Raw genomic sequence first — 14,819 nt, forward strand, 5'->3', positions numbered from 1 at the left:
ATAAGTAACGTGGAAATTTGTCTGCATTAAGGAAGTTCCTATCAATTTCTCCGCCAGCATCCCTGGGATGCTTTACATGTTTTGTTTTCAAAGCAGAAAAAAATGTAAGGAAATACCAAACTGCAGCAGGTTGCAAGCAAGATTGTCTGAGCTCTCTGTTTACAACTGAGTGTATCAATTGTGACAGTTCCATATCAAGTCTCAATAATACTGGGTCTTAAATACTATTCAGCAGGAAAAGTTTACATATTTGGCCACTGTCAAATGAGAAGTAGCATTGAAGAATAAAAAGTGTCTGTGAAGAGGTTATCCTTTTAAGGGACCCCCCCCCCTCTCTCACACACACAATTTCAGTCATCCTGAAGGGCTGTATATAAATTGAAATTGAATGTTGTTATTACTGGCCCTTTAAATTGTCCTTTCAGTGCAGTGAATTGGTTTCTGTTGTCCCACAGGAGGAGGAAGGTCTCCTCATCTGCTTTGTTTACGTATTAATTGTAAATCCCCTGGGCTGGATGGGGTGCACCCAAGAGTGCTGAAAGAACTTTCCAGAGAACTTGCAGAACCCCTGTCCATCATCTTCAAGGCCTCCTGGAGGACTGGGGATGTGCCACAAGATTGGAGAAGAGTGAATGTTATCCCAATCTTTAAGAAAGAGAGGAAGGATGACCCGGGAAACTACAGGCCGGTCAGTCTGACTTCTGTTGCTGGGAAGATATTAGAACAGATTTTAAAGGGATCAATCTGTAAGCATCTGAAGGACCGCTCAGTGATCCAGGGAAGTCAGCCTGGTTTTGTTCCTAACAGATCCTGCCAGACCAACCTGGTTTCCTTCTTTGATCGAGTGACCAGCTTACTGGATCGGGGGAACTCTGTTGACATGATTTATCTGGATTTCAGTAAAGCTTTTGATAAGGTCCCCCATGACATTCTGATGGGCAAACTGGAAGACTGTGGAGTAGACTATAGGACAGTTCGGTGGATAGGGAACTGGTTGGAGGACCGCACTCAAAGAGTGGTGGTCAACAGCGTTTCATCAGATTGGAGGGAGGTGTCCAGTGGGGTGCCGCAGGGCTCGGCTTTGGGCCCGGTACTTTTCAATATTTTTATCAATGATCTGGATGAAGGAGTGGAAGGGCTGCTCATTAAATTTACTGATGATACCAAATTGGGAGGGGTAGCAAACACCCAAGAAGATAGAATTAAAATTTAACAAGACCTGAATACTCTGGAGAAGTGGGCAGCTGTGAATAGGATGCAATTCAACAAAGACAAGTGCACAGTATTACATCTAGGCCACAAAAATGAGAAGCACAAATACTGGATGGGGGATACACTTCTGGGCAGTAGTATATGTGAAAGGGATCTTGGGGTAAGAGTGGACTGTAAACTGAATATGAGCAGTCAGTGTGATGCGGTGGCAAAAAAGGCTAATTCAATCCTGGGTTGTATCAAAGGGGCCACACCTGGAGTATTGTGTGCAGTTCTGGAGGCCTCACTTCAAAAAGGATGTGGACAAAATCGAGAGGGTGCAGAGGAGAGCGACGAGGATGATCAGGGGTCTGGAGACTGAGCCCTACGAGGAAAGGCTGAGGGCCTTGGGAATGTTTAGTTTGGAGAAGAGGAGGTTGAGGGGGGACATGATTGCTCTCTTTAAATATTTGAAAGGCTGTCATTTGGAGGAGGGCAGGGAGCTGTTCCAGTTGGCAGCAGAGGGTAGGACGCGAAGCAATGGGCTTAAATTACATGCATAAAGGTACCGGCTGGATACCAGGAAAAACTTTTTCACGGTCAGAGTAGTTCAAAAGCGGAATCAGCTGCCTAGGGAGGTGGTGAGCTCCCCCTCACTGGCAGTTTTCAAGAAGAGGCTGGATGAATACTTGTCAGAGATGCTTTAGGCTGATCCTGCACTGGGCAGGGGGTTGGACTAGATGGTCTGTATGGCCCCTTCCAACTCTATGATTCTAAATTATCAGCTCTTGTGAGCAGGACACTTGAGTATTAGTTTTGCACTTTATAGTCTGCCAATGACAATGTCATTGTTTTATAATTGTGCTACTACAGTCAATAAAAAATTCCGAGGTGTGATTGACCGGCTACAAAATAAAGTACTCCTCAAAGGCCCCCCCCTCCCCCCGGGCTGTGCAATTCGGATTTGGTATTCAGTAAAAATTACTGAATATCTGATTCAGTAAAATTCAGTATTACCAACCTTAGATCTGTATTCCTGAATAAATTCAGTAATAACCAGGGCTCATTTTGAGGGGGAACGCGCAGGAACGCAGTTCCACAAAGAGGTCACATGTCAGGTAGCCCCGCCCACCTGACTCAGCCATTTAGGCCTGTTTCAGCCTGGATTGGGCCGAAACGGCCTGGATCGGGCCTCTGATGGGTGGTGGATCACTCTCCCGCTCAGCAGCAGCCTGATCCTGACCATCTTGGGCCCCTTTTCGGCCATTTTCGGCACTGAATGGCCAGGATTGGGTCCAAAACAGACAGGATTTATTTATTTATTATTTATTACATTACATTTCTAGACCGCCCTCCCCGTCAGACAGGCATAGGTGATATCATGGGGTGTGGCATATACAAATCAGTTATGCTAATGACACATTTCTGGTGATGTCGTGGCATATGCTAATGAGTTATGCTAATAAGTTCCTCCAGCTCTTTTTCTATGAAATGACCCCTGGTAATAATGACCTCAAGCGCACTGAATTAATTCAATAAAATTCGGGAAGCGCGGCTGAGCTGTTCCTGCTGTTGCTTTGCTAAGAAAGGACAGCAAAGAAACTCTGCTTCTGGCCTTTTTCAATCAGATGTGGGGGGAGTGAGGCAGAGGCAAAAGGGAGGGGGAAAGGGAAAGAGTTAATGGCCAATCTTTGCAGCGACTCTCCTCCGGCTAATTGGATTCTCAAGAAGAAGAGTGCCTTTTTTAAACTGCTGGAGATTGAGAGACATAGCCCGTGCCGTGGGTCAGTCAGGCACAGCCAGCCCCGACGAAGCAGACAGCTTGGGGGAAGAGGAAAAAACAACAACAGCAAGGCTCTACCCACCTTCAGTTATGAGCAACCCACCACTGGTCAGCAGCGGCCCGTCTGTCTTGCCCCAGGACCCACTAACTAGCTCCCCATGACCCACCTCACCTCCACTAGAGCACAGGCAGAAGAGAGCTTGCACACTGGCCAGGTGCAGCTCGGCAGTGAAATGTGCATGTTGGCAATAAAAGATTTGGGGGGGGGGGGCAACCAGTTGCGGAAGCCACTAAACGAATTACCCTTGACCTCATCTCCACTGAACCTGATTCTGCCGGGCCCCTGCGACCTCGGACTGCTTCGGACCGCGATTGGATCCTGCTGCCCCATGAGTGGATTCCTGGTGGTGGCTGCCTGTGCTGAGCCCTTCTGCACCGAGGACTTCTGCTGGTGCCTGGTCTGAGAGTCGTAGACTCACTGAGTTTTTTCTCTTTGCGGGGAGGGGACAAGGAAGTTTTTTTTTTTTACTTTGCATTTTAAAAACTGTTTTTCTGAATATGGAGCGTGATTCGGTTGGGCTTCTGTGTACGGGGCGGGGGCGGCTTTGATTTCTGGCTTTTGAAGTTATATTTACTGTTCATTTCGCTGCTTGTTCTTGGGCGGAGGGTTGTTTTATCCTGTTGTGGGTAATTTGCTGGTTGGTGTTTTATAGTTCCTGTAAATTTTATTAAATTCACTTGTTCTTCTGGAGGGGGGAGCTGCTTTCCCCTGTTGTTGGGACTTGCCCTTTCTTTACAGAAGTTTGGTTGGTATTTTTGCTAGGTTCTGTTTTCTGTTGGCACAGAGGTTGGTTTGGCACTCAATTATTGTTGGTGGTTGTTCTTCAGGAGGCTGTTTGTTGGAGCGCTTGGCCCATGTGCTACTGCAGGGGGAGTCAACTTGTAGTTTTTTCCCCACAATAGGAACAAATGAAGTGGCTGAGGGCAACTTGTTCAACAGCCCACAGAATTAGACCTCAATGTCCAATATCTCTGAAACTTGGGGAGTCTTTATAGGACATTCAGGCATAGGTCCGCTTAAAATTTGGAGGATTTTACTTGCAAAATACCACCCCCAGCCCTCTAGATAGCCCCCCCCCCAGTTTTCCACATAGAGAATAATGGAGATTGGAAGTGAGTAGGGGCACCTTCTTTGGACCTCCAGGGTCCAATTTTACGAAAGTTTGGGGGTCATTAGAGGACAGTTAGGAGTAGGTCTCCTGCAAATTTGGTGAAAAGTGGACCTCTCCAGGCCACCAGCTAGCCCTGAATTAAGTTTTCCTTAGGAAACAATGTCTGAATTTTAACGATTTTGCTTTACTGAACCATTGCTTTACTGAACCGAACTGGAGAATGAATTTGATATTCGGGGGATGCCGATTTTTTTTTCCAATTTGGTATTACCGAACCGAACTTTTTTCCTGTTCATACCCGTGCCCCCTGCAAGTAATTAAACAGAATTCCTGAGTGTTGAGAGAGAACCATCCAGCCACAAATGAACAGGAAGGAATTCATTAGCTTGAACACACTGGAACAGAATTACAGGGTGAGTAGGGAACTTATTTCTGAGTAGACATAGCAGGATCTTGCCAGTGGGGATGGATTTTAATGGGAGCACTAAATATATATATTAGTGCTAAGTGGAACCTAGTTTCAATTGTGCTTCCAGCAAATTGCTACACAGTCTTCATTTAGCGGCATCAAACGGCCCTTGTGTGTCTATCAACGTTCTGTCACCTGCTCCTAAGTCATCACTTGATGTTACAGCCACGTCATAAACAGACACGCAGCCTGAAAAGAAATGCGCAGCAAGAGGGAGAAAGGAGGGAAAGAGCCTGAATAACGAATTTAGAATAGAAAGAAGAGTGCCTCTGAGCATATGTAAAATACTTGCTTCTCGATACCATATAGCAGTAGCAGCTGCTCCCCTTGCAATTTGGGAGGAAGACTTTTAAGCTGGGCTTGTGGCCCAATTTATATTACCAGATGCAAATACGGTATCACTAAATCTGCGCTCTGCTTTGTTTTCCTCACTCACCTTGTACTGCAGGAGCCACCCACTTCTGTTGGTTGTAAACAGCTGTAATGCTATTGGCCGTTGAGTCGGGGCCCAAAACCTAAAATGGCAGGAAACAGCAGTAGCACGTGCAATGCAAGACAGTATTTTCAGTACAATTGAAGCTGTCTCCAGGTCTGGTTACACTTCCTGGAATCTTTTACAAATCACTACAAGGAGTTATAAATGTTTCAACTAATACATAAATATTGTTCTATGTGATGCATGAAGCTGAGGACACTCTGCATGCATCCAATGAAGTGGACTCCAAACTTCATTGAGGTCTCCCAACTCTTCCCCCCCCCTTTTATTCTTCCTATAACAGACTAGCAAGGGGTCTCCCCCTGGATGGTGGCAAAGTTTTTTTTTGCTTTCTTATTCTCCAATCCCCAACTGCTGCTTACTTGTGAGTAGATCAGCCTTCCACACCAACCGATTTACTTATCCTGCTAGGCCTTTTTCAGTTATTTTAGGGACACTTGGCATCCCCTTAAAGAGAACAGGTTACTGGTGTGAACCATTGTGGGCTGTTGAACCCAAAGAAGGTGGGTCAGAACAGCTCTACTCTTTGCTTCTGCTTGAGGGTCCCAACAGAACCCGTGTATCAGTAATCCCCAACATGGTGCCCACCAACAGGTTTCCTGGCACCTGTCTGCTGCTTTGACAAAGCACTTCTTCTCCAAAGCAAACAGCCAACCCCAGGTTTTGTCTATGCCCTTGGAACAACTGTAGGGTTGCCAACCTCCAGGTGAAGCCTGGAGCTCTCCTGGAATTACAGCTGATCTCCAGGCTACAGAGATCAGTTCCCCTGGAGAAAATGGCAGCTTCAGAGGGCAGACTCTGAGGTATATCATAGATGGTAGGTGAAATCACTGTCCCCTCCACAGGCGCCACCCTCAGATCTCCACAAACTTCCCAGACTGGAGTTGGCAACCATAAGCAATAGGAGTTTCAGAAGATCTGAGGCAGTGTCACCTTTGCATCTGCAGGGAGCATCCACTGGGAAACAGCTGCCTCCATTATAGGCAGTGCTTGGCTTGCAAACCTCCCAACATTTTGAGTTTGTTGCCCGCACCCCATGGCACCCCATTTTGTGACTGCCCTCTGTGGCAGCCATTTTGAGATGGCACTCATTCCCCTTTCTCAAAATCCTCAGGTGCCCACAGACTCAACGAGACAGGGGGGCCTCTGCCCCACACCACAAACATAAAGACGGGAACAGAAGATTCTTACTGGATTAGCTGGGAACACTTGCACATCTGAACTCCAAATTTCAGGGAAGGAGTGCTCCAACAAGTGAAGGGTTTCCTGAAAGGATTGCTGCAATTCCTGGGCGTGTCCATCATAGCCAAAGAGAACTAAATACTTCAGAAGGCTGTGCACCTCACCTGAGGGAGGAACAAGATATCCCAATCATTACAGATTTAAAACTATGCTGATTTGAGCATGGGAGTAACAAACTAAGCCCGTAATGGTGTTTTCCACTCCCCAAAGATCTCTGCTTCTCTCTCTTAGGCATGGGCATAATGAATATGCATTTCTTCCAGGGTCATGAGGGCTATCACAAGGCGAGTGTTAAGGGAATTTTTGCTTCCAGTTTGTAATTCCTATACTACCACTAACCCAGATATATTTCAAGACACCAACACAGTGATTATAGAGGAATAATGGGTTTATTTCTTACATGGAATAACCCCAGACACATTTCTCCATTTCTAGGAGACATGTGTAAAGACCAGTAGCACTGGAGAGCTTTAAATACCCTTAATAGTGATTGTTTACAGAATAATGGTTATTTGTCAAAGGTTAGAACAAATACTACATTTCCCAGGATTCATAGCACCCAGCGGGTCTGATTGACGGGACAATTGGATCTTAATGTAATATAAATATTTCAATGCTGGAGTCATAATTTTGTCCTGGGTTTGAATTTCTTCTGGGAAATAACACTGTCAAGGTGAAAATCTTAGTTGGAAAGTGAAAACAAAAGAAAAAGTTTATAGTTAAAAGGAACTTTCCTCACTGCAAGACTGAGCTGACCTGTAGTTTTAATTCCAGAAGCCAGGGAGAAAATCTGCCACTGAGGCAAATTTGCCTCTTGTGTGCGTGTTCAGCTTCAGTTGTGCTCACACAGAGGGCATTAGGTGAGAGGCCCTTAAAAAAAAAATCCCTTAACAGCGAGCCACTCACTGACTGGTCGAGCCAGTCAGACCATAGTGCGGGCAGGTAGCCATAAAGTTTGAACCCTCATCCTAGATCCATCCTATCACATCTGCCTTTCGGGATGGCTGGTGACAGACCCTTGTGAGCCATACACCATCTTGTTCTCTGGACTTGGAAGCCATGCCTGGACTCTAGCTGAAAGGTAACAGCTGGTTTAGGATGGACAGCATCTACAGTATTATTAGGATAGTTATTTAGCTTTTTTTAATTGTATTCTCCTGCACTTCTTTTAATAAACTATTAATCATATCCTTGTGGAGTCATTTGGGCTTCAGTGCTCCAATCTGAATCCAGAACCCTGGCCGACTTGCCACAGATACCCGAATAATTGTTTTGTAGGACTCAGCCTGCAAAGCGGTCTACCTTGTATGGCTGGCTTTTTTTACTTAATACCCAGTAAGACCCGAGGGTTTGCCTCTTGGTCTCAAGCTGAGGAACCAAAGAGGCTGGTGGTAGCTTTGCTACTCTGGCACTGATGATCCACCTTCCGGTTCTGACAGTTTTGACTCTTGACCCCGTAAGAAAGCTCCTTGTGGGACTGGTTGGTTTCCACCACCCTGACTTCTTATCAAGAACTGTGAAGACTGTTTGGGGAGAGTAAAGCTAGACCTTTGTCTCCTCCATATTCAGGCATCCGAGAACTTTTGGATACCAACTTATCAGGTGATTGGGGGGGGGGTGCATTTTTGGATATGTGGTCTTGTGGAACCAGGGTGATGTCGTGCTTGGAGTGCAGCACTAGAAGCTGGAGATGAGGTTCAAATCCCTGCTCTGCAATGGAAACACGCTTGGTGACCTTGGGCCTCTCCCCTTAGATTCTCTCTGGAGGTGATTGCTAGCTCTGACTCTTCTTTCCCCAAACAGCCATCTCCAGGATCAGCAGTCTTGTCCTTCAGCTCAGGGAGCCTCTGTGACCCACCTTTTAGACTGTCGACACTCCGGACGACTTCCCCTAAAGCCTCCAAAAGGGCAACGTCTTCCAGGGGGCTCCCTTCCTTCAGGCTGTGCTTCTTGCGTTCCGCCTTGCGACGGTTTTTTGAAGAACGTCTAGAACAGATGAGATACCCCATTAACATGGACAGCAAAGCTAATGGCAGTTGCTTGCGGGTGGGGGAGATAAGAGGAGAATCGGGGTGAGAAGGCGTGTTTAGTAGCACTTGATGGGCTTCACATATAGGCCAACTGGGTTGGTCACATTCAGGGCTTTTTTTCTGGGAAAAGAGGTGGTGGAACTCAGCGGGTTGCCCTCGGAGAAAATGGTCACATGGCCGGTGGCCCCGCCCCCTGACCTCCAGACAGAGGGGAGTTGAGATTGCCCTCTGCACCGCGCCAAGCGGCGCAGAGGGCAATCTCAACTCCCCTCTGTCTGGAGATCAGGGGGCGGGGCCACCGGCCATGTGACCATTTTCAAGAAGTGCCGGAACTCCGTTCCCTCGTGTTCCAGCTGAAAAAAAGCCCTGGTTACATTAGTTCCCAATGATGTGTTTGGGTGTGTCATTTTGCTCTGCAGGTGGGATCTCATCACAACTGAATGTTCCTTTATGCAGAAAGCAAGAAAGAAAGAAAGAAAGAAAGCAAGAGAAAGAAAATTAACATGCTAGGGTTCTATCTAGCTTCTTCCCTATAATGCTAGTTTTCTTTCTATGTGCAGGGAGTATCTAGTGACCTGAGCCTGCACCTCAAGTTATTGCAATGCATCTGGCCCTCTTAAGAAGTCATTGTCTACATTCACAAATGCCTGCTGCAGTCTAGTCTTCTCTGCTTTGCCCCACCTCTGAAGATTTAACTCCTAGGTAAAGCATAAAACAAGGAAGTTTAGCAACAGGACTTCTACTTCCATTTATCTGGAAAAGTTCAAAGACGGCCAACCCACCTTTGGTATTTTCTTGGGAAATCTTGGTCCTGAGCTGAGAGTACATTTAGCAACAAAACCAAACCTTCCATGTATGATCAGACCATATAAATCCAGCAGCATCTCCTAGTTAAAAGGCTCCTGTATCTGTGGAGCGCAGGCACCTGGCCGTGCCTGAGGCAATACATACATCCCTCAGTGAGTTCCTTTAAAATGTGGAATACTTCTGACAATGTTTGAAACTTAGGTGAAACGGTTTTGTAGGCACACTAGTAGCCTCAAGAAAGTGCTTTTGGGGGAAAGGCTGCCCCAATACCCAGATACAGATAGGAATATATAAGGCAGTGACCTCCCATGTGGTGCCCACCCATGTGTTTCCTTACGTCCACTAGCTTCTTCCCCAAATCATCATGTCCCCAAAACAAAGAGCCACAACTGATTTTCTCCCATTCCTTTGGAAACAACAGCCCCTACGATATTGGCATTCAAATGCCTAACATTTTATGAAACCTCCCGTTTTGTGCCTGATTCCAAAACATGAGACCAGGAAAGTAAGATGGACTGGTGACCAAGTTCCCATGAAAGCAAGATACGTACGCAGATATTCTTGAGTTACTGTGGGAATACTTGGAACTTGCTTCGCTGGCAGTCGTCACCACGCTGCTGGCATCAGAAAAGAGGTCTGACTCGGGGCAGTGCGGGGCTTCCAGGTCTGTAAAAGCCGATCATCTGAGTCAGCAGGAGACTTTCCTCGCCTTTCTGAGGTTTTTTCCCCCTCTCAGCCAGGGCTTTTTTTCAGCAGGGATGCGGGGGAACGGAGTTCCGGAACCTCTTGAAAATGGTCACATGGCCGGTGGCCCCACCCCCTGATCTCCAGACAGAGGGGAGTTGGCGCGGAGGGCAATCTCAACTCCCCTCTGTCTGGAGATCAGGGGGCGGGGCCACCAGCCATGAGACCATTTTCTCTGAGGGCAACCCACTGAGTTCCACCACCTCTTTTCCTAGAAAAAAAGGCCTGCTCTCAGCTTTTTATTAATTCTAGAACACTTTGAGAGGGTACAATTCTTCAATATTCCCTCCTTCGTTTCCCCTCAAAACAACTGCGTCAAGTATTTTTATTTATTTATATAACGAAGGGCCTTATAAGGGCCACCAAGGAGGCAAACAAATTAAGACATACATATTAAAACGCATTTTATACTATTTAAAATCAAAACAGCAACAGCATATCAATGTAGCAATTAAAAATCAGAGCTAAAAAAATACAAAGACATGTGGTGGAGACAGCCATCAAATCATAGCTGACTTATGGCAACCCCTAGGGGCGGGGGGTTCATGGCATAAGACGAACAGAAGTGGTTTGCCATTGCCTGCCTCTGCAACTCTGGTCTTCGTTGGAGGTCTCCCATCCAACTGCTAACCAAGGCAGACCCTGCTTAGCTTCTGAGATCTGACCAGATCAGGCTCACCTGGGCTATCCAGGTCAGGGAACAAAGACATAAAAACAATTAAAACATTTCAAACAAAACATTGGGCAGGAAGGAGAGATCACTGAGGGAATCCATGATATAAGTAGCTAAAGGAGAACTGCAAATGGCAGTCCCAAACTGAGGAAAACGTGACTTTCCATAGTGATTCGACATGGGTGCCACAACTTGAACCTGAGAGGAAACAGCTTGCTTCAGAGCTGCAATTTGTCCCTCAGTCTTCCGGCCTGAGCTCAGCAGCCGTCACGAAATCCCGGCTCACTGCTTTGCCCAGGCACTCTATTAATCAGCATTGTGAAAAAGTCCATACCCTGCTGTTCGTTTTGGGCTTGCTCCTTCAGCTTCCGGACCACGGAAAGGCGCTTCTGGTGGTGAGAAAATGCCACCTTCTGAGCCTCCAAGAACTCCAAATGATTTATTTGGGCTAAAGTAGTGAAAACAATGGAAAAGGTGCTACGTTATCCATTGAATGAAGCAGGCACATTCATCCTGTCTGATGAAGGCGGTTATGCCTCTGCATCACTTAACATACTGAAAGCTCCACTTTCCACCTTACGCTTAAACCTCATAATATAAGAACCCTGCTGGATGAGACTGGTGGTAAAGGTCCAGCTTGGGAAATTCTCGGGGGTTTGTGGGTGGTGCCTGGGGAGGGAGGGACCTCAGTGGGCATGGGATGCCATAGATTCTGCAGGGGAGCTAATCTAAGTAGTCTGGAGATCAGTTATAATTCCGGGAGATCTCCAGGCCCCACCTGTACGTTGGCAACCCTACCAGTTGTCCATCTAGTCTAGCATTCTCTTTCACACAGTGGCTAGCCAGCTGTCCTGAGGGCTAACAAACTGGGCTCTGAGATTAAGACCTTCTTTTGGGGGTTACCTCCTAACACTCAGATTCAGAGGATGACTGCCCCTGACTAGGGAGGTTCCCTTTAGTTGCCATGGCCAGTAGCCACTGAGAGACCTCTCCTCCATAAATCTTCTCAATCCCGTTCTCAAGCCAGCTATGTTTGTGGGCGATCACTATGTCTACTGACTGTGAATTCCACAAGTTAGTCATTTATTTAGTCTTTGCCTTTGCCCGTCATGAATTCTGATGCTTGGAGTTAAGAAACTATGGGGTTAGAGCAGCAAGGAGAAGTTGTACAAACTCTGCTTCATGAGAAATATCATTGTACATAGGTATAAAGTGACAATACCCTTTTGTGTTAAAAAAAATCCTAAACATGAAAAGCCAGCACATCAGGAAGCAGAGTTTTAGCCTAGTCTTTTTCTTGACATACTTACTAGCTTTCCATTCATAGGGAGAGGGATTTTCTAAAACCCAAACCAAATCATTAAAAGATGCACCGTCTATGGTCAGAAGTGGTACAACAAGAACTGTACCATGTGCCATTGCAGCACATCTGAAACATCCCCAAAGTTAAAACCTGCTTATAGAGGTGGGCATGGACCGAAAAACGGACCAACGTTTTACATGGACTGGGCCGGTTCGGCGTTTGCGAGCCAGCAGGTTGTGGGACACACCTTTTTTTCACTGACGCCACAAATTTTGGCCAGTCTATCAATCCATTGGTCCATGAAACCAGACATCCCGGTGCTGAGCAATCAATTTCCTAGGCAACATAGGAGCTACCAGAAGACCTTCTGCTGCCATTGAAACACACCAATCTTACCCTGAAAACCTTGATAGGCAGCTCTGACTGCCAACCAGAGAGCTCCCATTATTCTCTATGTGAGTGTTTAGTATATAAGACACAGTGCAGAGCAGCGGTTTCACTTTCCAGCTGGTTACCGCCGGCTCGGAGGAACTGCCCATTTGGTGTGAGAGCCAGTTTGGTGTAGTGGTTAAGAGCGCAGGACTCTAATCTGGAGAACCGGGTTTGATTCCCCACTCTTCCTCTTGAAGCCAGCTGGGTGACCTTGGGCTAGTCACGGCTCTCTGGAGCTCTCTCAGCCCCACCCACTTCACAGGGTGTTTGTTGTGGGGATAATAATAACATACTTTGTAAACCGCTCTGAGTGGGCATTAAGTTGTCCTGAAGGGCGGCATATAAAATGAATGTTGTTATTGTTGTTTATTGTTGTGGGAGTTTTTTTCGGATTGTGCCAGAGGGAGGCTTGGGGCTTGTGTTGCAGCAAGGCTCTGGGTGGGAGCAAGCTTATTGGGTTTCCTCGGCTGAGGGCTCACTCTTCTGTTTAATACTGTTTAATACTGTTCTGTTTAATATTTTTTTATTTCAATTCTTATTTGATTGTGGGTTGGTGGGATACCCTAGAGCTGTGACACAGCTCAGTATCAGAGCTGCAGTCAAGCTCTGGGGGCAAGGTTATTGGTCTCCTTGAGGGCTCACTCTTGTGTCTCATTTTTTCCCCTTTTCAATTCTTATTTCATTGTCGGGTGTTGGGCTAGCCTAGGGCTCTGCCAATTGCTGCAAGCCAATGCAATGCAAATTTCCTGGGAGTGGCCGCTTTGGGGGTCTGTAACTCGGACATTCGAAATGCAATCTTGACCAAACTTGGAGGGTGGCTGGAGGAGACCCTGCTGAAGACACACTGAGAGTTTGACATCTCTAAGTATGAAGGGGGCAGTTCTAGGGCCCCTGGAAGTGATGGACCACGGACCCATGGACCGGGGCAGGTCCGTGAATGGTCCATGGTTTGTGAAACGCGACAGATCATGGACTGACGATGTGTGGCTTTTTCCCAGTCCGTGCCCATGTCTACTTGCTTAGTAACACTCCTACATCATATTTTACTTATTTATTCCATCTATACCCCGACCTGCCTTTCTTCCAAAAGTGGGCCTGAAGCAGCTTACAGCATTACTCTCCCTTCCTCCATTTTATTGTCACAACAACCCTGTAAGGAAGATTAGGCTCAGAGAGAGTGACTTGCCCAAAAGTTCACCCAACAAGCTTCCATGGCACAACAGAGATTCGAACCTGGATCTCCAAGATCCTAGTTTGACTAACCTTTATACTACACTGGGACTAATCTCAATTGCTTTCAGTTTCCCCACCCGATTACAACTTGCTACATCCTCTGGATCCCCATTGGCCTTGCACATCCAGAAGCAAGTAAAGGAGGAATCGTACCTTCTAGCAGAGATGGCTTGACGTTGGTCTCCACAATGTCAGTTCTGTTGTATCGGTAAATCTAGAAGAGGGAAAAAAGTAACGGCTGCATCAGAAATGCTACCAAGTGACAGACACCCACTCTTTCACACTGGGAAGGGAGCTGCAGTTTTTAAGGGCCTTACTAATCTCAAAGCTTCCTCCCAGGCAGCCCCTTCCAAGAGGATGAGAACGGCTTCTTCGTAATCCTGGAGAAGAGGAAATAAAGCATTCACTAACCTTCTGCAAACTCATCATTCACTCTGGCAAGGGCAAAGGGAGGTCCAGGACTGCAGACCTAACAGTGCCAACCTTCAGGGCCAACCCGAGGCCCTTTGACACCGTAGGCTGAGGTGCCCAAGCCCCCACCTCCCACCATCCTGACCCACGCCCGGTGTCAAAGCAGCATCTGCCCCTTCCCCTCAGCCAGTACAAGTGGCCGTGGTAAGGCAGCGTCCCCCTCCTTGCCCACACCAGCAGTGTGGAAGGAAGCCACCACCCACCTCTTCCCCACCCCCAGCCACAGCAAGGCAACGAGGAAGAGGGCCAGCCCCCCACCTTCACCTGATGGAGTGAGGGAGGGTGAGAAGGGGCAGGCTCCCTGCCAGCCGCCCACGGGGGCTGAGGGAGATGCCCAGGTCTGTTGCTTGCTGTGCTAGACTCTGATGCTACAAGTGGGCCAGCAATTGGGCAGCCTCAGGGTTTTTTTTCTGGGGAAACAGGTGGTGGAACTCAGTGGGGTTGCCCTTGGAGAAATGGTCACATGGCTGGTGGCCCCGCCCCCTGATCTCCAGACAGAGGGGAGTTGAGATTGCCCTCCGCGCCGCCGAGCAGCGCGGCGGGCAATCTCAACTCCCCGCTGTCTGGAGATCAGGGGGCGGGGCCACCAGCCATGTGACCATTTTCAAGAGGTTCCAGAACTCCGTTCCACTGCGTTCCTGCTGAAAAAAAGCCCTGGGCAGCCTATTTGCTGCCCCTTCAACTCTGGCACTCTAGACGATTGCCTAGGATTGCCTGGCGTGCAAAAGACCGGCCCTGGTCTTTTGTGAATTACTCTAGTCTAAGCCTACTGA

General features: G+C 47.4%; 1 protein-coding gene across 1 annotated transcript in view; it reads right to left on the bottom strand.

The window, feature by feature from the left end:
- ELP1 (elongator acetyltransferase complex subunit 1) overlaps positions 1-14,819 on the bottom strand; it is a 73,805-nt gene that overhangs the window by 679 nt on the left and 58,307 nt on the right. The window contains exons 30-36 of the mRNA XM_054986398.1: positions 13,893-13,955; positions 13,729-13,789; positions 10,942-11,055; positions 9,742-9,856; positions 8,212-8,339; positions 6,303-6,457; positions 5,052-5,130 (exon numbers count right to left, since the gene is read on the bottom strand). Of these exons, the coding sequence (XP_054842373.1) occupies positions 5,052-5,130; positions 6,303-6,457; positions 8,212-8,339; positions 9,742-9,856; positions 10,942-11,055; positions 13,729-13,789; positions 13,893-13,955 (715 nt within the window). The remainder of the gene's footprint in view (positions 1-5,051; positions 5,131-6,302; positions 6,458-8,211; positions 8,340-9,741; positions 9,857-10,941; positions 11,056-13,728; positions 13,790-13,892; positions 13,956-14,819) is intronic.

The sequence above is a fragment of the Eublepharis macularius genome, chromosome 8 (assembly GCF_028583425.1).
Source record: "Eublepharis macularius isolate TG4126 chromosome 8, MPM_Emac_v1.0, whole genome shotgun sequence".
In the NCBI taxonomy this organism is placed as follows: Eukaryota; Metazoa; Chordata; class Lepidosauria; order Squamata; family Eublepharidae; genus Eublepharis; species Eublepharis macularius.